The sequence below is a fragment of the Felis catus genome, chromosome C2, assembly GCF_018350175.1.
Source record: "Felis catus isolate Fca126 chromosome C2, F.catus_Fca126_mat1.0, whole genome shotgun sequence".
Taxonomy (NCBI): Eukaryota; Metazoa; Chordata; class Mammalia; order Carnivora; family Felidae; genus Felis; species Felis catus.
This window is the reverse complement of record NC_058376.1, coordinates 129105974-129127710: the sequence shown is the minus strand read 5'-3', so window position 1 is coordinate 129127710 and position 21737 is coordinate 129105974. Positions and strand designations below refer to the sequence as shown.

Here is a 21737-nt window from a genome sequence, read left to right as displayed (position 1 = left end):
CATATTTCATTCTTTCATTAAGTGGCTTTATTGTCTTTCATGGAAATACAAATGAATTCTTAAAACTGCCCACTTCTGAAACAGAAGAATGATAATGAGAAAATGTAGCACTGTTAGCCGATAAATTATTAATAATGGTCATATTTGAGAAGTAACCACATTAGAAACAGCTTTCTAATTTTCTATTCTCTACATGTCTCTAGAGGCTTTAGTTTACAAAGTGAGTTCCCATTATTTTTAATAATTCCATCCTTGGGGCACCTGGGTGGCTCAGTTGATTAAGTGTCCAGCTTTAGCTCAGGTCATGCTCTCATGGTTTATAGGTTCAAGCCCCACATTGGGCTCTCTGCTGTCAGTGCAGAGCCCTCTTCACATCCTCTGTCTTCCTCCCTCTCTGCCCTTCCTGTGCACTCTCTCTCTCTCTCTGTCTCAAAAATAAATGGCCATTAAAAAAAAATCATTCCATCCTTAAAACAGACTAGCCAGAGGGATTAAAACAAAAACAAAAACATAAACATGCTATGCAAGGAACACACTTTACAGGGAGGGAATAAGTCACCAGGTGAAGTGACTTTTCCAGGATCCTAGCTCACATAAGTCAGCCCAGATCCGGTGGTAGAATCTGTTTGATTCAACACAATATTTCCCAAGTGCCCGTTGTGTGCCAAGCACTATGCCAAGCATTAGGGAATTGATATATGTGATGTGGCTCCCTTCCCCAGCTCACAGAGCCCTCTCCCCACCTGGGCCTTTCTCTTTGCCTGGTTTGGACAGCACAGAGTAGATCCAGCCTGCACCCCACAGGCCACACCCACCTGTGTTTTATAGTTCTGAAAAGACTTCTACAGCCCTTTTTACATGTGTGAGTTTGAAATTAGATCAGATCTTACTGCAAAGCCAGAAAACCCATGGGCTGCCTAAACCATGCATAATAATGTCAACTAAGGTAGTAGCAAATACATAGCCTGGAACTGCACCCAGAGAATGCTTCGGCAGTCTGAAAAGAGCCTTCAGGTGCTGGGACCGAACATACCACTTCGTAAAGGAAGATATGAGTCTTTGTTCAAAGTGGACTCTTGCAGCCTCTTGGAACCAGACTCCACTTCTTTAGCATCTGTCTTGCATTTCCATCGTCCACATGGGAGGGTCCCCTAACCTCTCACTCCTAAGGTCCCTGCCTTAGCCCTGGCTGCCTCCACATAGGGCTCCCTGCCCTTAGTCGTGGCCCCAACTCCTGTGGGTCCTCTGGGGCCCTGTGAAGGCCCTGATGCAAGGGACATCAAGATAGAATATTTGTCCAGCTGCAGAATACCATGCTCTTTCAGAGCACAGATGAACAAATATCCCAGCTGTTTTCATAGCCTAATCCCACTCCAGTCATTAGACAAGCAGACCTCTTCCAGTGGCTGCATTTATCCTAAAGTTCACTCTGCTGCCCTCAAAGATGGGTCTTTGCCAGTTTGCCAGATATTTCAGGCAGTCTAGGTTGATAACAAAGTGCGTGCATAGATTTCCTCACACCTGGCTTTTCAGACCAGCCCTGGTCTTGTTCCTGCTTTTCTCCATCCACCAGAAGCCAGACTTCAGGTGGCCAGGGTTGCTAGGCAGGTGGGTGAATCCTCTACTTCTGTTGGAAGCAGGGGGTGATCATAGCAAATCTCAGGCCTGTGCAAGAAGGGATGTCATCAATTACACCAGCCCTTCCAAATTGAAAGCTCCACCCAATGGCTGGAAGGCTAGATATATGCCACAGCTGAGAAATGCTTTGTCTCCTGAGACATGCCAGAGACAGCCACACAGGGTTTCAGATGTGCTGAGAACCGAAACTGATTGGATCCAGGCCACAATTGACTGGGGCAGGGGAGCCATGTGGCTCTTGAGTTGGTCTCTGCTGCCACCATCAGGAATCAAAGAGCCCACTACCTCCTGCTGGAACCCTCTGGGCCTGGCACTGAATTGATCCTCCCGCAATGCCATCAGTGCTCTGGGTTTTCATCAGGAGGTCAGTTTTGTGACTCTGCCAGGCTCCCTGGCGTCTCTTGCACATGACGCATCTGTTCTCGAGAATGTCTTCACTCCGCTTCCCTGAAAAAGATGAAAGCCTTTCTGGAGGGTGAGAACAGAAAACAGGCCGGCGACAGATGTTTTTCATACCAATCTAAGTTGAGCCTGGCTGGAACTGGGAAGCAACTCTCTCTGACCCCGGATATGTGAGGGTCCATGTGCACCTCACCCCAGAGCATTCTGGCTTCTTGCAGACATGCAGTTAATGCCACTGGAGTACCAGTGCAGCGTTCAGCAAGATAATATATCCTGTGGTCATGCAGTTCTTGGCTATGTTCATTGTTCTGTGAATGTTAGTCCAATCTGAATGTGTGTATATGTGTGTATTTAGTTATGTATGTGTATGTATGTGTGTATAAAATATATGTGTGTGTGTGTGCACACACATACATATATATGTGTGTGTGTGTTTTTTATAGGCCCAAAATAACTTTGTAGTTACTACATAAGAAGACACGGGTCAGAGTTACTCTTTCCATGAGAAGAATAGAATAAATTGGAATGAGAAGGAAGTGTGTCCAGGAGGTTTGTTTCCTTGGGCCTTATGAGCTAACTGAAGCCAGGGTGGTGGGGAGCAGCCTCAGGGCCAGGGGATGTCACTTCAGCTGGACCAGAGTGTCATACCTATGTTCTCACAGCTCATCTCTGCTTCCCAGTCAGCACCTCCTGCTGGGGGCCTTCTAGTCCCACACACCAGGATGGGGAGCCAGACAGCCCCTAAACCTGCTTTCCTGAGGCCCATAGCCTCGTTTTGAGCCTGGCCTCCTTCCCAAACTCCCAAAGGTGGGAGACAATGGTCCCAAAGGTGGGAGACAGTGGCCGGCACCACTGGACCAATCCTTCCCTCCAGGGTGTCAGGCTTCTCCTCTATAAGATGAAGTGCCCAAACTGAAATATGTCACACCTCCCTGTCCTCTAACTTTCTAACACTTTTTTAAAACTGTTCGTTTATTTATTTTATGTGAGAGATCGAGAGAGAGCGAGCAGAGGAGGGGTAAAGAGAGAGCGGGAGAGAGAGAATTCCAAGCAGGCTCCATGCTGCCAGCCTGGAGCCCAACGTGGAGCTCGATCCCAAGAACAAACAGCAAAATCATGGCTTGAGCTGAAATCAAGAGTCAGACACTCAACCAACTGAGCCACCCAGGTGCCCCTGTTCTGCTGCATAAATCATTGGAGAAGAAGGCTGGTGTGACAGAAAAGCTTGGCTCATGGACTCAAACATACCTGGATGTCATGCCAGCTCTCCTGCCGGCCACCTGTGGGGCTTGGACAAGTTATTTAACTGTCAGTCCAATGTTTCCTCACCTATAAAAATAGGACTAACATCCTCTGTGTTAGTTCAGGACCTTCAAGAGGCAGATGCCAGCATGGGCTTGTGTTTGCCCAGAGTTGTGTCCTTTACCAAGTGCTTCCACATGCCTCAGATGTGTTCCCAGCCATGTTCAGGGTGATCTCACACAACAAGCATCACTCTGAGGGTCACAGAGACCCAGGTCAGGTTCCATTAATTACCTGAGTGATCAAGATCAAATTTGTTAACTTCCATGAGCTTCAGTTGCCACTTGTGCAAAGGGGAGAGTAACAGTACCTTTCTCAGGAGCTATTTTGAGGGTTAAATCCGACTTTAAAGTGCCTAGGTCAGCCCTGGGCATGTATTAGAGACTCCATAAATCTGAACTGTACTTTTCTTTCTTAGATGAAAGGTCAGGCCAGCAAAACAATGAAAGTTCTAAACCACAGGTGGTGCCTTGGCCTTGAGCCACTCAACAGTCATGCAGCCCGGTATTTCTTTCTACATCTCTCTTGTGGAGGGTACTGGAAGAACAAGAAGAAAACTGTCATTAATTAAGCACCCACTGTGCATCCGGCAGTTTGCTCAGCATTTTGCATTCATGATCTCTAGCTCTCATTACAGCCCTGTGAGTCCATAGCAGTCAGTATGAGGAAGTGACTTACCTAGTGTAACGTGCAGCACTCAGACTTCAACCCAGGTCTTGTGGACTCCAAGCCCACGCTCTTTCTGTCAGGCCAGCTTCTATTATATAAATGAAATGGCACTTGAGAGGCACTGGGAACTCCTGGAGAGAAACAGTCAGGCCTAGAGCACTAACGACATTTGAGGAGAGAAAGCTAGGAACTGAGCCCCCTGTTCCAATCCCCAGGCCATCCTGCAAGCAGGCCAGCCCTTCCCATCGAGACAGGGTCCTGGTCCCACATTCTAAACAGGCCCTGGCTCTGGAGCCAGGGGCAGTGTGGGCTTGAGGGAGCACTGGACTAGGAGTCAGAGGACCTGGACTCTGCACCCTGTGCCAGCCCAGGTTAGCAGCATGAGTTCACTGCAGCCTAACCCTCTCTTTCTGGCTTCTGTTTCACCAGTTCGAATCCCCCCCTCAGGCCACTTAACCATCCCAGTTCCAGGAGCAGGGTAGAAAGGTAGTGACAATGAATAACAAAGATGCCAGAAAAAGGGACACAGGACCTAGGGTCTTGCCCCAGCCCTGCCACTCGCAGACCTGTGACCTGTGGCAAGTCAGCTGGATGCTTTGGACCACAGTCTTCTCATCTGTAAAATGAGAGTCCCTAAATTAGCAGATTTTCAGGCTGAGTTCTGCAGCTCCCCTTCCTCACCCCCATTCATCCTCCAACCACCCCCGTCTTTGGAAGGAAGGGAAAGAAGAAAGGAGAACTTGAATTTAGAAATTTTTCAAAATTTAAAAAAATCTATACCAGCCAATCTAAAATTCCTTTTAGCTCAAACATTCAGAAATCTCTTTATATCTTTAAAACTTTTTTAAGGGGACATGGAAGAATAATGAGCAAATTACAGAAGTCTTTCTCATCAAAGTAGATTGGACCAATAGAAACTTGCCCAACCTCAGTCTTGTCTGGAGGCCTTTTCAGGTTGAGATAAGAGAGTTACAGAATTCCTACATCATCCTGCAGGGGGCTACAGGGTGGGCCCTGTGGTCTTAGCCTGTGTGGGTGCCAGCTTTTTCAGGTACCCCACACCCTGGCAAGTACAGGCGCCCTGATGCTGTCTAACCCTCAGGCTGCTGCGAACAGAGCTGACACTCTGCTGCCCCCTGGTGGTCGTTGCTATCTTGGTGCCGGCCTCTGGAATGCTCAGCCTGGGGTCCCCTCTCTGGAGCACACATGGTTGGCACCTCCAGGATGTTAAGTGCAGCCCTGCCCACCCCTGGCCTGGAGTTTCAGCCACTGCACAGGCTGTGGTGATGATGAGTCTGGGCAAGGGATGCCCAGTCTTCATTTACTGGCTTCTCCCCAAGAGGGTTACTGTCACCCTTGTCAAAACATCACTCGTTGCACTGTGTGAGCCTGGACAGGCCACCTTACCTCCCCAACTTCAAAAGCCTTCCCCGTTGGCATGCCGAAAGCCCTCTGTTCACACCTGATTCATAAGCAAAATCCAAACATACTCCTTCCTCCCTGGGGCCCTGCAAACCTCAAAGACTGGACAGACGGGGTCACACATCAAGCTGCATAGAGCCCCAATCAGGCCCATCTGTGCAGTGTGGACTTCTGTGCATCAGTCTTTGTGAGGCATAATCATGAATGGTTAAGAGCACAGACTATGGAGTCCAGATGTCTGGGTTTGCTCTTGGGCAAGTCGCTTCACTTTTCTGAGTCTCGGTTTTCCTGCCTGCAAAATGGGAACCCTAAAAGTACCTCATGGAGTGAAGTGGAAGATTAAATTAATTAATATTTCTAAAGTGCTAGGAAACCTTCCTGGCACATAAACACTATATAACTGTTTGGGGCGCCTGGGTGGCGCAGTCGGTTAAGTGTCCGACTTCAGCCAGGTCACGATCTCGCGGTCCGTGAGTTCGAGCCCCGCGTCAGGCTCTGGGCTGATGGCTCAGAGCCTGGAGCCTGCTTCTGATTCTGTGTCTTCCTCTCTCTCTGCCCCTTCCCCGTTCAGGCTCTGTCTCTCTCTGTCTCAAAAATAAATAAACGTTAAAAAAAAATTAAAAAAAAAAAACAAAACACTATATAACTGTTAGAAGCTTCTTTTTTTTTTTTTTTTTTTTTAAGGGAGGAGGAGGAGGTTGGTGATAGTGGAGGTGATGGTTATGGTGCCAGAGCAGCTGTTTTATCAGGGTCCAAGACCTCTCTCAGTAATACTGTTCTAAGTCTCTACCATCAAGCGCTCCTGTGGTATTCAAGGGCTCATTTTGTAAAGTTCACCAAGTCCTGTTCCTCTTTCTGCCATACTCCTACTCTGGCTGAGAATTCTCCTTACCAGTCCAGCAGTACAACTGAGAGCACACAGCCATTCTCTAAGCCTTTCCACCAAGTGAGCAAGGCCTTTTCTTGGAGCAAACTCGAGGAGTGGCAGTGCAGCACCCACAGATATCTGAAATTATATCCAGGCCTCTTGCCTGTGAGCCCTATGGATGCAGCCACTGGACATGACCCTGGCTTCATCTCCTACCTCACTCCCCTACACTCCAGCCAGGCTACTCTTTTCACTCACATCAAGTGTGTCCCCACCTCGGTCCCTTTGCACATGCTGTTCTCTCTACCTGGGGCATACTGCCCCATTCTGCTCTTGTCTAGCTCCTTCTCCATATTCTGTTCTCCGCTTTAAGGTCACCTCAGGAAAGCTTTACATGATGACCCTAAAACATTCTCTCCCCAAACCCTGTCCATTGTCTTTCTCACTTCACCCTGTTTTATTTTCTTTCTTCGGTTACTGCTATCTGAATTTATCTTACTTATTCATTTTGTTTATTATAGATCGTGTGACCCTGCCCCTCATCCCGAGTATCGCTCCTTACACACACTAGGAGGGATGTTTATGATGCAGGGCGGCCTTGTGTGTGTGTTTTTTTTTTCATTCCCTCTCTCCCAGAACCTGGCCCACAGTAGGCATTCAGCGTATGTAGATAACTGTTGAACGAACAAGCAAACAAAGTGACTGATGGAGTAAGTGGTTGCATGTGTGGCCATCACAGCCCCACCTGGAGACTGGCGCCTGTCACTCAGCACTGCTGGCTCCATGCTTGTTGTCTCCCTCCCCTGCCTCTAACTTGGACTCTCTCCACAGCCGTCTTGCTGACAGTGTGCTGCCTGAGGAGGAAGAAAAAGACGGCCAACCCAGAGAACAATCTGAGCTACTGGAACAATGCCATCACCATGGACTACTTCAACAAGCATGCTGTGGAGTTACCAAGGGAGATCCAGTCCCTTGAAACCTCTGAGGTAATGAGCCCCAAACCAAACGGTGCCCCTGAAAGGTCTGGCTCCAGCACAGGGAAAAGCCCAGGCTCCAAAGTAAGCTATGGAGCCTCTGCTTGCTTCTCAATGTCTTGCTCCTTGAAGGGTGGTCTCTGGACCAGGAGACTGCAGGCCCCACCCAGTCCTACTGGGTCAATCTGTATTCTAGCAAGAATTCCCAGGTGCCTTCTACATATGTTAAAGTTTGGGAAGCACTGTTCTTGGGACCTCTAGTTTCTGGGAACGGTTCGATAAGTATTCACTGAGGACCCAGCTTGTGGCTGGCAGTCCCTGGGGACTGTCAAGATGAGAGCTTGCTCTCAGGGGGCCCAGTTTCCAAGATGTGGTTGAGGTATGATGAGCCCCACACATCATTCCAAAGCAAACAAACTAGGGGAGATACAAGAAGAGTTGCAGAGGTATAGAAACCTAGAAGAAGGCCTTCACAGTGGGGTTTCGGAAGGATAAATGGATTTTGACAGGTTTCCCAGCAAAGTAAGTAGCCTGAGTAAAGGTGAGGATGTGGACTGGACACAGCATATCATGGGGGAAAAGAATACACTGGGTCAAGAAGTGTTTGCCCAGACACCTGTCTGGCCAGTGAGAGAGTCAGGTTTTGAGGTGTTCCTTCTACCCTCACACAGGTGGGGCAGAGGACAGGACACATCAGGAAAGGTACATGGATTGGGCATGGGCTTGAATGGGCTTGAATGGAGTTCATACTTTAGTCTTGGGCAGTGGAGGGTCATTGAAAGTTTTGAGCTTTGTGTGGCCTAGTTTTAGAAAGATTGTGCCAGTGGTCTGATGAAGGCACTGTATACGTGAGTAGTGAGTGAATAGGAAGGAAAGGAAGGGTGGTTTAATGGATGGATGAATGGATGGGATGACCGGAAGAAAGACTCAAAATAAGTAGGCCAGCTGGGACCAATCAAGGTCCAGGAGAAAGATGGCAGACATCTGAGTAAAAGCAGGGAGAGCCAAGAAGAGTTCTTCTGGAGACACAGTGCCCTCTTCCCCTGCAGATCCATCCCCCACAGCAGCCAGAGTGGGCTTTTACAAACATAAATGTGATCACATCGCTCATGTACTCAGAGCCCTTCAGTAGCTTCCTGGTGCTCTCAAGTTAAAGTTCAGAGTCATCTACAGGGCCTGGGAGGTTGGCCCAGCCCTGGCCCGACTCTCCAGCCTCACGTCACTCCACTCTCCCTCTCATTTGCTAAGCTCTAGCCACACCAGATTTCATTTCTTTATGGCACCAAGTTACATTCTGTTCTAGGGCTGTGCATGACTCTCCCCTCTGCTGGAATGTTGTCTGTCCCTCCCCAGCACCCCCTCATGTTCACCTCAATAAATTCTCCCTATCACTCAGGCCTGTCATCTGTCTCTGCTGCCTGAGGGCAGGAGCCCTGTTTGTTCTTCTCACCACTCTATCCCTAGCACCTAGAACAGTGCCCAGCACTTGCTAGGTGCTTGGTAAATGTTTATCACATGAATGAACCACAAGTTTTGTTCATTATTGATCCATCACCCAGCCCAAAGCCTAACACACAGTGGACGCTCAATAAAAAATTTTAACTGAAGGACAGAGGGACAGGCTTCATGAAAGCAGTGACCTTTAGTATGGTCAGTGCAGCAAAAGTGGTAGCTACAGTCATTGTGGTGAACATTTCATCATGCAGACAATTGTCAGATCACTATGTTGTACACCTAAAGCTAAAATAATACTGAATGTCAACTGAACTTCAATAAAAAATAAAAATTTATTTTAAAGATTTTCTGAAAACTATTATAATGAGCGAAAAATGGCTAAGTTAGCAGAGGGGCTGGCCACACTTTGAATGTGGGCTGTGAATCCCTGAACTCTAAATTTCTCATATTCCTGGGGTGCCTCGGTGACTCAGTTAAGTGTCCGATTCTTGATTTCGGCTCAAGTCATGATCTCACGGTTCATGAGATCGAGCGCCGTGTCAGGCTGTGCTGAAGGCACAGAGCCTGCTTGGGATTTTCTCTCTCCCCCCTCTCCACCCCTCCCCTGCTCACTCGCTCTCTCTCAAAATGAATAAATAAACGTTAAAAAACGTTTAAGTAGGGGCACCTGGGTGGCTCAGTCGGTTGAGCGCCGACTTCGGCTCAGGTCACGATCTCGCGGTCCGTGAGTTCGAGCCCCGCATCGGGCCCCTGTGCTGACAGCTCAGAGCCCGGAGCCTGTTTCGGATTCTGTGTCTCCCTCTCTCTGACCCTCCCCCGTTCATGCTCTGTCTCTCTCTGTCTCAAAAATAAATAAACATTAAAAAAAAATTAAAAAAAAAGTTTAAATAAATTTCTCATAGTCTCTTTGCAAACCGATAAATGAAAACCAAAGCCAAAGGGCCGTGCCTGTGAGCTTACTATAGAAAGGGCCCTGCCTGTGCAGCGTCCCAGTTAGTCATTCCAGCCAGGGCACCTGGGCTGCCATCAGACACAAGCCAGAGGCTCTAGTAGAGGCTGCCTCCAGCAGTCACCCTCCCAGGGTCAGGAGGTTGCAGCAGAACCAGCAGCAAAAAGGTCAGTTTGGCTTCAGCACGGGCTTTATGGCTGTTTCCCTCCCAGCAGGCCTCCTGCCCTCATCCTGCTTTACTTAGCTCATTGTTAGTTTGTTCCCACTCTCTGGGCACACCCAGGCGCTGTGGACCACCCCGAGAGTGGCCTTGCCATCACAGGGCATGTGCCCCACACTCGACAGCCGGGGCAGCCCTTACCGCCCGCCCTGTAGGCTGCCAGCGCCAGTGGCTGCCAAGTGCTTTGCCTAAGCAAGTTTCTCTGGTGCCCTGCTCCCCTTCTGGGTTGATGAAAGAGCAAAGCACAAATCTAGGCTATACAGGCAAAACTGTGATGCCCAAAAAGTGCCTGGAAATTTTTCCATGCTTTTTTTTCCCCTCCTCTTCCTTCCCTTCCTCCTCGTCTTCTTTTTTTTTTCTTCTTTCTTGTCTGTTATTTCTTAAGTAACTTTCTTTTTTATGCTGCAAAAAGTGTCCACATGGTTCACCCATAGTGAACACTTGCTTTGTAAGAACTATAAAGGGGGAGCCTAGGTGGCTCAGTTGGTTGAGCCGCCAGCTTCGGCTCAGGTCGTGATCTCACAGTTCATGAGTTTGAGTCCTGCATCAGGCTCACTGCTGTCAGCACAGAGCCCACTTTGTATCTTCTATCCCCCTCTCTTTCTGCCCCTCCCCTGCTCACACTCGCTCTCTCCAAAATAAACATTAAAAAACAAAACAAAACAAAACTATAAAACGACACACCAGATCTCATCCTCCAAAATTCCCCTCCACAGCTCCACCCAAAGCCCAATGAACAATGGGAATGGTAGTCCCCTCAGTGACATGCTGCCTTGTTTTCCTTACTTAGAGGGCTGACTCTGTGTCTGCCTCTGAGATGGGCACTCAACCAATTCCAGACATTGATGGAAATTCTCGTCTTCTGGAAAGTCATTTTACCGACAAATGGCCTTTCTTTCTTTCTCTCCTTATTATCCATAAGGCAATATGTACTCCTCAAAAATTATACATGTTTTGCTTAAAAATAAACTTGAGAGAATTAATTATGTCTTCTTCAAGTGGAGACATCTAAGCAAATCTGGCTTAAGCCAGCTCTGCCTCAGCATATTACTGAGTCTTTGCCCTGATGTAGCCTGCAGGTTCTGAGACTTCAGTGTTTGAGAATTAGGACAAGCTGTGACTTTTTTTCCCCCCTAAATTATACCTGGGCCTGAATCTGAGTGTAGACATTTAGTGGCCCACAAATGCTTGCAGCCTTTATTGGATGAGGCCAAATCTATTCAGATGACCTGATCAGTGAATTACCTCTTTGTAGGCTTTTCCATTTCTGGGGCTGTGGAGACAGACTGTATTTTTCACTTACCACCCATTGTCACACAGAGATTCAGGTCCTTTCACCTCAGAACCATCTAGTACTACAAGAAATGAGGCTATAATTCTAAGCAGGTTTTGAGAGGACTCAGGATGGGGAGGAGTGAGCCCTTGAAGGCCCTGCCGGGTGGGTGGTAGGAGAGGAAGGAGGTGGGCAAACGTAGGGTGTGAAGGTGGAGGGAAGAAAGGCAGCCACATCTCCCAAAGATCTGTGAGAAAGAGGCAGGAGGGAGAGTGTGGGTTTGCCCACTAGAGCACCGAGATACGCTGCATGTCACTCATGGTGGGCCCTCTCGGACTTTTACAAGGAGAGCAATACCATCTCTGGAAGCCTGAGCTGGGAGTGATTCAGGAAGCAGGAAATCTTGTTCAGAAGCTGCTGCAAAAATATGAAAGAAGAGCAGAGAGGGCTCTGCGCCTCCACACTGGCAGTGAAGATGATGAAAGGTGTTTACCAAAGCAATCCCATGTGGAAACAAATGTCCTCGTGTGTGTATTTCTTTATGAATGGCCACTGCCTAAACCCTCTGAGATCATCCCATGTCCTGCCTCTCTCCTCCCAGGACCAGCTCTCAGAGCCCCGCTCCCCAGCCAACGGCGACTACAGAGACACTGGGATGGTCCTTGTGAACCCCTTCTGCCAGGAAACACTATTTGTGGGAAATGATCAAGTGTCGGAGATCTAACAGCAGCAACCCTTGCTTTGCCGTTCCCTACCATTCGTCTCTAAATTATAAATATACAAATATATATTATAAATATAACCTTTGTGTAACCCTGACTTAATGAGAAACATTTTCAGCTTTTTCTCCCCCTAAGAATTGTCAACATCTTTTTTACAAGTGTGGTTTAAAAAAAAAAAAAACTTTACAGAACGATCCGTGGCTTTATAAAATAAAGGTATTTCTAAGCAAAGCAGTTGCATTGATTGCTTCTCTTAATAACTGTCCTTGAGCACTTGGGGTCCCAGCAGCCCCAGGCAGGTGAGGGAAGAGATAGACCTGTAGAGGTGCGATTTTAAATTGGTCAAGAGTACGGCCCTTTGCGTGCTCCTTGAAGTTCTGGTTCCTCTTGATTCAGTGGGATTCCCTTCCCTCCCCCTCTGTGTACACACCAGTGAAGGCAAGTGGGCCACCGGGGGAGAAGCAGTAGACTCGTGCACAGACAGGAAGGGGGAGCACCTCGCCACCCCAGCAGATAAACGTCCTGCACCTGCACAGTGGCACCATTGGCTGTCGAGCGTAATTCCAGCTGAGTTAAGGACCGCTGGCAGGAATATGCAGCCCTCAGGAGCCTGTGGAGGACATCGTGGGCGTCCCGTCAAGGCCACATCCCCCTAACATCCCACGACAGGGAGTTTCCACTGTGCTAACAACAGGACTGCCTTACCCTGGTGGAAAATAAGCCCCCCCCTTAAGCACATTCCTGCATCCTCTCCAACACCCACATCTGCTTTAAAACTCGTGCCTTTCTCTAGAGATGGTTTAGATGTGGATCCTAGCCCCGGAGCTTTGGTATGCTTGCTCTCCTTCAAGGATCAAATGTTTATTGGGGTTCAGCTTTGTTTTCTCAAAAGGCATCGCACTGTGCCCCTGAGGAACGTGTTAAGAGGCCTTGAATTATGGGGCTGTAATTTTCTAAGCCCTCCTATGATCTTAAACAAGATTGCTAAAGTGGATCACTTGGGAGAAGACATCCTGATATCCCTCCCTGGCGTTGCAGACCTGCCTATGGGTCAGCAGACAGGCTTGCCATCCAGCTCGCATTCTCCAGTCTCCCCTCCACTGCTCCCCTCGCCTGTCCACGCTCAGGAGGGCTCAGACCCACAGAGACGCAACAGAGGCTTCCACAGATGGCTGCTTCTCACTTTTTCCCTAATAGAGAGTGGTTGGGAGAGAAGATAACTGCTTTGACTCTTTCTCTAAAAGAAAATTAGTTTGATAGTATATTTTCAATATAGATGTTCTTATAGTCAGATTGGGAATTGAACTTGAATGTTGATTCGTATGTTCGTGTTGTTGCTGTGGTCTTTTTATCATACCTTTTTCCTTTCTTCCTACATTTCTTTTTTTTTTTTTTAAAGATGGCCTTCAAAAATGTGTGTTCTCAATGTTGTATGAACCTACTTAACATGAGTTTGGTGGATGTGTCTCTTTAAAGACTCTTCAACCCACAAGGAAGCAGGTTAAATGTTGCTCTGAGATTCATTTCCCAGTGTGCTGCTGTATGACCTTTTAACCTTCTATTTCTGTTAACTATTGCATTTAATATAGCAATGTGTGTGCGTATATATAGAAAGAAATCTGTTTGTAAAGTAAAATTATATATAATATATGTAATCAAAGATACATATGTTATATATACATATGTGGATGTATGACTTATTTTTCCTTATCCACAGAATTCAACTACCATGTATATATAAATAAACTTATTTTACTAGCCAGAGGATTAAGTTGCTAATACATTTTGCATTCTTTTCATTTTAAAATAACTTTTAAGTCTTCCTTAAGTCCCGACACTGCCTAATGTCCATCTGTATTTTTTAATCTATTTTAACAATAAGTTGGGTTTTATGAGTAATGAGCTATTGGCAGTTTGTCATTTGGTAATACCAATCCTTTAGAACATGTTTGTGACTTCTCCAAAAGTCCTTTTTCTTTAGGTCTTTGGAAACTCTGGTGTCAGTTAAGGTACATCCCTTCTTCCCCTCTCCCTCCACAGGGCTGGGGGTTTTACTGTACGTATCAGAGAAAGGTCAGAGAAAGCTGGGGTTAACCAGTCCACTGAGAGTTACCGTTCTGTAGGAAATAACAGTGCCTAAACATGACACCTGTGCAAACAGCTTCATCAGTAGTTTGAACCCTTCATTTAGCCTTGGATGATACACCCTGAAATTCCTGCAGCCCCTCAAGACCCAGGCAGCACGCCCTGTGCTAGGAGGATGTTATTATAAGAGTCTGGCGGGTGCGGTGGGGCCTATAGGGTGCCTCAGAGGTGGTGTTTGCACCAAGAATGCCACGTCTAAATAAGGACACTGCCACCTTTTACTTGATCAAGTTGGTTCCTTAATCTGTTAATCATATACCAACATTGATATTTATACAGTATCTTCTGTGTCAACTCAGACAAAGTAGAAAGGGGAAAAACAGTTATGGTGTCCTAATCAGCAAGGAAGAGCACATAGAATATCCCAGTAGGTAACTGTAGTTTTGAACTCTGCTTGTGTGACTTTGGATAGTACCCTGTTCTCTAGGTGGTGGGAGACAGAGGGCGTCCTACATAAGTCACTGGACTAGGGGTCAGATGAGATTTTCTTGTCCTAGCTCTGTTATTTTCTGGAGAGGGGACCTTGGAAAAGTCATTGCAGCTTTCAGGATCTTCATCACATAAGGAGTTAATAACTGATCATTTGACATGTGATGATACTTCTGGAATTGTACAGTGCACAGCCCAAATAGCAGTACATGTCAATCCTGTACCTACCTTCCAAGGTTAAATTGAGAATTCAATGAAACAAAGTATGGAAATTATGTACGGCACTAGGATAGATTCAGTACTTACTAGAAATTGGCTTCCTTCCCCTTCTCTCACTTGAGGTACGTCCCCGTGGTGCAGGATTTGGGATAAATATCCAGCTCTGGGTTTTGGCTACTTGGTTTCTCTACTGTAAAACTTACGTGCAGTGGAGTTTATTTAGGTCCATTTTGTTATCTCAGGATAACAAAGAGGATCTTTTCTAGATCTGGGAAAGTAATTGAGGTGTGACCATAACAACAGGCCTTACTGGATGCTGACAGCAGGAATTAAAACCCAGAGGGTGTCATCAAAACCTAACTTGAAGCACCCACCCTTAAAGAGCTTACTGGAAAACCTTCTCTTTGTTTTGATTTACTAGTTTTCTGGCAAATGGAGAAACAGAGGTGTAGGGAACAGCTACAGCATAAAAGGTGCCCAACATGTGTGGGACCTGAATTCCCAGGATCCCTTGCACAACTGCATTAGGGAGAGCTCAGGCCAGTGCATGGAAAGCAAGATCCAGAAAGGTGAAGCAACGTGGCCATGGTCAGGCAGCTGATAAACAGCAGTGTTGGGGGAAGAAAAATGCCACAGAAGGACCTGAAGCTGCTACCAAGATTGAAGGAGGGGAAGGGAGGCAACAGGTTTGGTTTGTTTCTCTTCAGTTCATGGGGCTGCCTCCCACTGTGGCTGGTTCACATCCATTTCCACCCTCTATTACCTGTGTGGACGTGCATGCACATTCACACATTTACATACACAACACATGTAAGGATGTAGAAAGCTCTGAAATCGGCCCTGGAACACCTGGATTCAGTCCTGTGTCACTACACTTGTGATCTGAGGCCTTTGGGTCTCAGTTTACTCATCTGTGAAATGGGCTGCTTGATGCCTGCCTTGCTCTCTCTTAGGTAGTAAAGTACACAAATCCAGAAGAGCCACCCCCACAGTCCGCACTGATCTAGCACCCCCATCACCAGCAGAAAAATCTGGGAGGTCAGGCACATGACCTTGCAGAGAATGCATGAGTGCCTTTCTGCACACAGCCCTGGGCAGGGCCTGTTTCCCTTTCAGCTCGGTGAATGGTAGAAGCTCATGGAAAACAGCAGACAAAGCAGCCCTGGGGATAGGGGAGCTTCCAGAGAGGCCCACAACTGAGCCACAGGGACACTGGGGCTGGAAACCAAAAGTCACTGGGCTCTGTAAGCCCACTAGGCACAGCAGAGGCAGAAGGGATGACGAGCAGCAGGCGAGTGGTGGTGGACATGCCCACCGGTACCAGCTCCAGCTTGCCCCTCCAGAGGCACAGGGCGTCCTTTGGGGGAACATGGTCATCATCCTCCCTGGATAGCCCCCCAGCCTCCAGGACCAATGCCATGGGTGGTCTCGTCCGAGGACCCAGAGTCTATGTAGGGATGGTGCCCAGTGGGTACACAGGTGGCCTGGGCACCCGCGTGACACGCCGGGCCCTGGGCATCAGCAGTGTTTTCCTGCAGGGCCTGCGGAGCTCAGGTCTGGCCACAGCACCAGCTCCAGGCCTGGAGAGGAACCTCGGTGCCGTTGAGGACCTGGGGGGTTGCCTGGTGGAATACATGGCCAAGGTTCATGCCCTCGAGAACGTCAGCCAGGAGCTGGAGGCACAACTGCGCGTGCACCTGGAGAGCAAGGCCACACGCTCCGAAAGTTGGGGTGCCCTCAGGGCTTCCTGGGCCAGCAGCTGCCAACAGGTGAGTACGTGGGCTATGCCCAAGGGCTTTGTGTAGGGCCAAGAGAGGATGCTCACAGCTGCCTGGGGGGTTATCATCAGAGAGCAAGGATGCTGAGGCGGGGGCAGGGGAGTGAATGGTCTCAGGCCAAAGAAACTGACCATAACCTCTTACTCTTTCATGCTCGGAAATACTGATGGCAATGATAACAATGACAGTCACCATTTACTGAGGTAGACTAAGGGCCAGGTCCATAGGAGTCCCTGTACATGCACTGTCTCCTGTGTTCAAAGCAGTGCTAGGCAGGGACTTATTCACTGACTGCATTTTTCAGATGAGAAAACTGAGGCACAAAGAAATTAAGTAATTTGTCCAGATCATGCAGCCCATAGGGAAGCTGAGCTTTGAGCCCAAATTGTTCCAGTTCCAAAGCTTGCATTCATCCCATTAGCCTGGGCTGACTCTGTACCCTTTGTATTAAGCAAGAGTTTTTACAGACATCATCAAATGGAACACCATCGAATGGATATGGCATTAAAAACAATGGATAAATGGGGGTGTGTTCCTGTATTCATCGACTACAGCACTGTCCAATAGAAATAGGAGCCTCAGGGTAATTAAAAAGTTTCCATTACCCACAGTAAAAAAAAAGTAAAAAAGAAACAGGTAAAGTTAATATTAGCATATCTTATTTAACTCGGTATATTTTAAATGTTATTTCAACATGTAGTCAATATTTAAAATATTAATGAAATAATTTACACTGAAATAGAACTTTTTGCCGTGATTGAAATGTCCTATACCCACACTGTCCAGTCTGGTAGCCACTAGCCACATATGGCTATTGAGCACGTGAAATGTGGCTAATAAGATAAGGAATTGAATTTTTATTTTTATGTTTATTTTATTTTATTTTATTTAAATGTAAATATGGGCTCCTGGGTGGCTCAGTCAGTTGAGCATCTGACTCTTGACTTCAGCTCAGGTTGTGATCCCAGGGTTATGAGATCCAGCCCCAGGTCAGGCTCAGCGCTGAGTGTGGAGCCTGCTTAAGATTCTCTCTCTCTCTCTCTCTCTCTCTCTCTCTCTCTCTCTCTCTCTCTCTCTCTCTCTCCCTTGCCCTGCCCTGTGTGTGCTCTTTCTTTCTATATAAATTAATAATAATAATAATAATAGATTTAAATAGCCACATGTGGCCAGTGGCTATCTCATGGGACAGGGCAGGACACAGAGGTTTCATCATTCCCCCTTGCTTGGTCAGGATGTGCTCTCCAGGCTGATTGCTGCAGAATGCTGAGCTCATCTGTCACGTCTGGCCTGCGGCCTATGGTTCCACCACTGGGACTCCAGCCAGCATTGCATATCTCATCAGGTCTCTGTGGGTGGCTCTTTCTTGTCCCTTCCCTCCCCCACCTCCACCCAACAAAGGCTGGCCTTAGGATCCCTCTGAGCTAGATCAGCCTCCAACTCAGCTAGGAACTGCCCTTGTACCCTGGGGCCCAGCACGCAGTCCCCAGAGAGGAGGTCACAAGCCTCCATTTGTGTGTGACTGGGTGATGCAGAGCAGGAACACTGAGAGGCTCCCCATTCCCTGCCTGCCTCCCATTTCATCCCAGGATGCTTCTCCTTCATGGGCTCATAGGCAATCAGTGCCCGGCTGTCAGCTCAGTATGTGTGATGTGCACTACTGTCCTCTTGGCTTTCCTCTGGAGCCGTTGTCCTGCTTGCATCGATCTGGGCTGTGAGAGAAAGCCAACTTAAGAGCAGCTTGGGGCTTAACGCTGTCAAATCTAAGACAGCCATCCCTCCCAGATCCTCCCTGGCAGCCCTGAGTCCAAATATTTGTGTCCTATAAACCACCAGGCTGTCCCCAGATATTCCAATATTTCAGCATGTGCAGGACAATTTCTCACATTCAGATGCCACACAGGCTTTTCATGAGAAGTCAGGCATCCTGATTTCTAAGTCAGAAAGTATGGCCACAAAACATAGTCCATATTCAACTGTAGCTAGCTACAGGAGATTGGGCAACTTACTCAACTTCTCTATGCATCATTGGCCTTATCCGTAAAACGGGTCTAATGCTGTGGCTATTGCAGCGAATCCATAGATATGTAAGTTGCATGGTTCCTGCCTGCAGGTAGACTACAGGTCAGAAAGCTACACCACGACAGCAGCACAGCCACAGGGCTGCCAAAGCAAAGGCTGGATGCCAAGACATTCAGCCCTGACACTGGTGGTCATTTTCCTCTTAAATGACCATAACTGGGGCACCTGGGTGGCTCAGTGGTTGACAGACCGACTTCGGCTCAGGTCATGATCTCATGGTTTGTGAGTTCATACCCCACGTCGGGCTCTGTGCTGACAGCTCAGAGCCTGGAGCCTGCTTCAGATTCTGTGTCTCCCTCTCTCTCTGCCCCTCCCCCACTCACACTCTGTCTCTCTCTGTCTCAGAAATAAATAAACATTAAATGACCATAAGTGAGATCCTTCATATGAATACAGAGTTCTCTTTTTCTTCCTTTTTTTAAAGCATGAACTTGAAGATACAGTTATACCAACCTGTAAAATGAAGTTATTTCTGTATCACACAGCCCAGCCTTCCAGCCATATTAAGCTCTGTTCTGCCACAAAGAACCAAAGAAAATACTACATATGCACATTAATTTTCCTTTGTTGCAGTTACAAAGCTGACCCACGCTTTCTACCCCTCCAGGCTTCAACATAAAGCTTTAAGATGGCTTTGCTGATGCCTGCTCTCCTTCCTGGTGTTCTCTACCAGTCGCCAGCATCCTCTTTTGGACATATGGGATCTGACTGTATTATGTCCCTGCCCAACACCTTTCTGGACTCCTCATCACTGTCAGGACACAATCCATGACTCTGGGCTCAGTCCTCAAAGCCCTCATGAAGCCACGTCTCTGTCCCAGCCACACCACCCACCTAAGAGACCCTGAACACAACTGCGTGTCCTCAGCCTGCTCCTTTGTGATGCTCCCCCTGTTCCTTCTGTGATCTCATGACAGCCTCTACACACATCCACGGTGGTAGTTAGTTACCATGTTGTCCTGTGGTCCCTTGCCTGGCCGTGCCCTCGCACTCTTGGCCACTTAGGAAGAACCAGCTCTCCCCACCAGTGGAAAGACTGGAAAGAGCTTAAACTAGTTCAGCTTACAGTGAACTTACATTTGGATGTTGGCTCTGCCACCTGCTCACTGGGTGCCTTTGGGTCAGTTACTTAACTTCTCTCAACTTGACTCCTCATTTGCCGTTTGGGGATTACTTTATCTACTGAGGAGAACTGTTAAGGGGGTTAACTGAATGTTACGGACCCGGTAAAATCAGTGACTAACAGCTTAGAGAGACTGCTTCACTCACAGCATTGCAGCTACCTGGAGCCATGTACAGGATTGATGCTCAACCGTGAGTGGGGCCCCGCTTCAAATCCTGGTTCTGCCACTTACTTGGACCAGCCATTCCTTTGCTCTATGTCTCCCTTTCACTATCTATAAAATGAATGAGCACTGCCCAGGGTCCCTGTGTGCATGAGATGAAATAAGATGCAAAAAGGTGCATTGGGAACTGTGAAGTACGATGCACAGGCAGCAGGCCGTCCTGAGTCAGAACACTCTACCCCAGTCCCCTGGGGGCCGAGCCTTAGACCAAGGGACTCGCCTCTGGAGGCCATGGCCCCCCTTCAGGGCCTTAGCTGGATCCTTTCTTCCTTTCTCCACCCCAAGAGTCCTTTTCACCCAACAGCCGTGCGATGGTAGCTCCTTCCCAAGCCCTATCTGTCCTCAAACGGCAGACCCAACTTCTGGCTACTCAGAAACCCAACTTCTGGCTAATCAGAGACAAAGCCTTTCCCACTGGGGAATGGGGGCCCCCACTGCCTTCCAGGGTGCTTTGTCATGGAGCCCTAGACCCAGGCACCTGCAGGGCCACACTGAAGTTCAATCCTCTTAGCGTTGCCTATCCTCCATGGGTCAGAGTGGCCAGTCTGTGGGAAAGGCAGATGCCAGGCAGGGAAGGAAGGCTAACCAAGCAGTTGGTATACCACACAGTGCCACAAATAGTGGGGCAGGGCCCCCGGGGGGCCTAGAAGAGTTTGCATTTGCCCCCTTGAGTACCCTTGTGTCTGAGGATGTGCAAGATTAACTAGCAAAATTACCATGACAAGAGAAAAACCACAGAGTTTTATATTTTGCCACCATTATTTATTTATTTTATATTTTACCACCTTTCAAAGCACTTTACCCCCTGCCTTTGGAACAAGGAGCTCCATGTTTTCCTTTTGCACGAGGACCCACAAATCACATAGCCAATCCTGCTAGGGTTAATGTATACAAAGTCCCTTTTCACTTCTAAACCTCTCTCTCCCCACTCCTCAGTTATATTAGAAACTCAGCCACTTCTGCTAAGCAGTAAAAACAGACAGTAAAACTCTCAGGTGATGGCCCCAGAGGCCAAAGAGGGTACAGTCCCTGCCCATTGCTTGGGCAGAAACTGACTCTTTTCCTCTCCTGCTTTGCCGAGTGCTCCCGACTTCTCTTGCCAAGTGAATGGTGCTCATAATAAGTTCTGGCAGCAATGTCAGACCCTTTCATCTTCAAACAGGCCAAACACAAGCTTGGAATTAGGCAGCCTCCCTGTCTCAGAGCTGCAGAGAAAAGGAGACTGGGACAGAAGAGATGCAGCCATGGAGGCAGAGTCTCAGAGCACAGGGAGCAAGCCAAGGCCAAGGCCAGAGAGATGCTGCCTGGGAAAGAAAGGGGAACGTGGAGGCTTCGGTTTCCACTGAAATTATTGGTCTCCGTGGGAGAAAACAGCAGCTTACACCTCACACAGCAAAGGTTGTTAGCTGGAAGAAAGGGGAAATCAAAATCATTAAAAAGCAAGAGAATTAGAATTTAAAATGAACCTGATTTGAATATTTCCTGCCTTTCACAGTTCCTCTTTCTGTCCTTGCAAAGAGAGACCCATACTCTGGGGATCTGCCTATTTGGGGAAACTGCTGGAAACTTAGCCAATCCAGGTGAGGGCCAGTTTCTCTCCCCACAGAACCTGTGGTCCTAACAGGGTTTTTTGTTTTTGTTTTAAAAGAAAAAGAAACAAGAACTAACCCCCCAGCCCCAGCCCCCAGTGCCCCTGAATAAGAAGGCCATAAGATCATTGTTCATGATTCACAACCTGGTGTCCCTGAAAGGGGGAGGGAGAAAGAACCCTGAGCTATTTTAGTATCTGCAACACCCGCATAAATTTACCCAAGATAAACCACCCCATCTCTTCTGAGTACTGTACA

The 21737-nt window shown here is 47.8% G+C and overlaps 2 protein-coding genes and 1 long non-coding RNA gene across 9 annotated transcripts in view; all 3 read left to right on the top strand.

The window, feature by feature from the left end:
• Nucleotides 1-13661, top strand: part of TMEM108 (transmembrane protein 108) — a 366501-nt gene extending 352840 nt beyond the window's left edge. For 5 of the 6 annotated variants that reach the window (XM_019810692.2, XM_045037582.1, XM_003992115.4 and 2 more), the window contains 2 exons: nucleotides 7133-7287; nucleotides 11774-13661. In XM_019810692.2, coding sequence (XP_019666251.2) covers nucleotides 7133-7287; nucleotides 11774-11896 — 278 coding nt within the window. In that variant the 3' untranslated portion in view covers nucleotides 11897-13661. Of the gene's footprint in view, nucleotides 1-7132; nucleotides 7288-11518; nucleotides 11749-11773 lie in introns of those variants that run through there. The other variant, XM_045037583.1, reaches the window with a different exon arrangement.
• Nucleotides 13662-15836: 2175 nt separating this feature from the next.
• BFSP2 (beaded filament structural protein 2) overlaps nucleotides 15837-21737 on the top strand; it is a 68776-nt gene continuing 62875 nt past the window's right edge. The window contains exon 1 of the mRNA XM_003992114.4: nucleotides 15837-16456. Within this exon, the coding sequence (XP_003992163.1) occupies nucleotides 15965-16456 (492 nt within the window). The 5' untranslated portion in view covers nucleotides 15837-15964. The remainder of the gene's footprint in view (nucleotides 16457-21737) is intronic.
• LOC109491502 lies at nucleotides 19299-21370 on the top strand. Of its 2 annotated transcripts, none has more exons than XR_006585497.1 (2): nucleotides 19299-19664; nucleotides 21053-21370. It is a non-coding gene; the product is annotated as an uncharacterized LOC109491502 (long non-coding RNA). The 2 variants fall into 2 exon arrangements; XR_002144892.3 differs by lacking the exon at nucleotides 19299-19664 and adding an exon at nucleotides 19671-19858.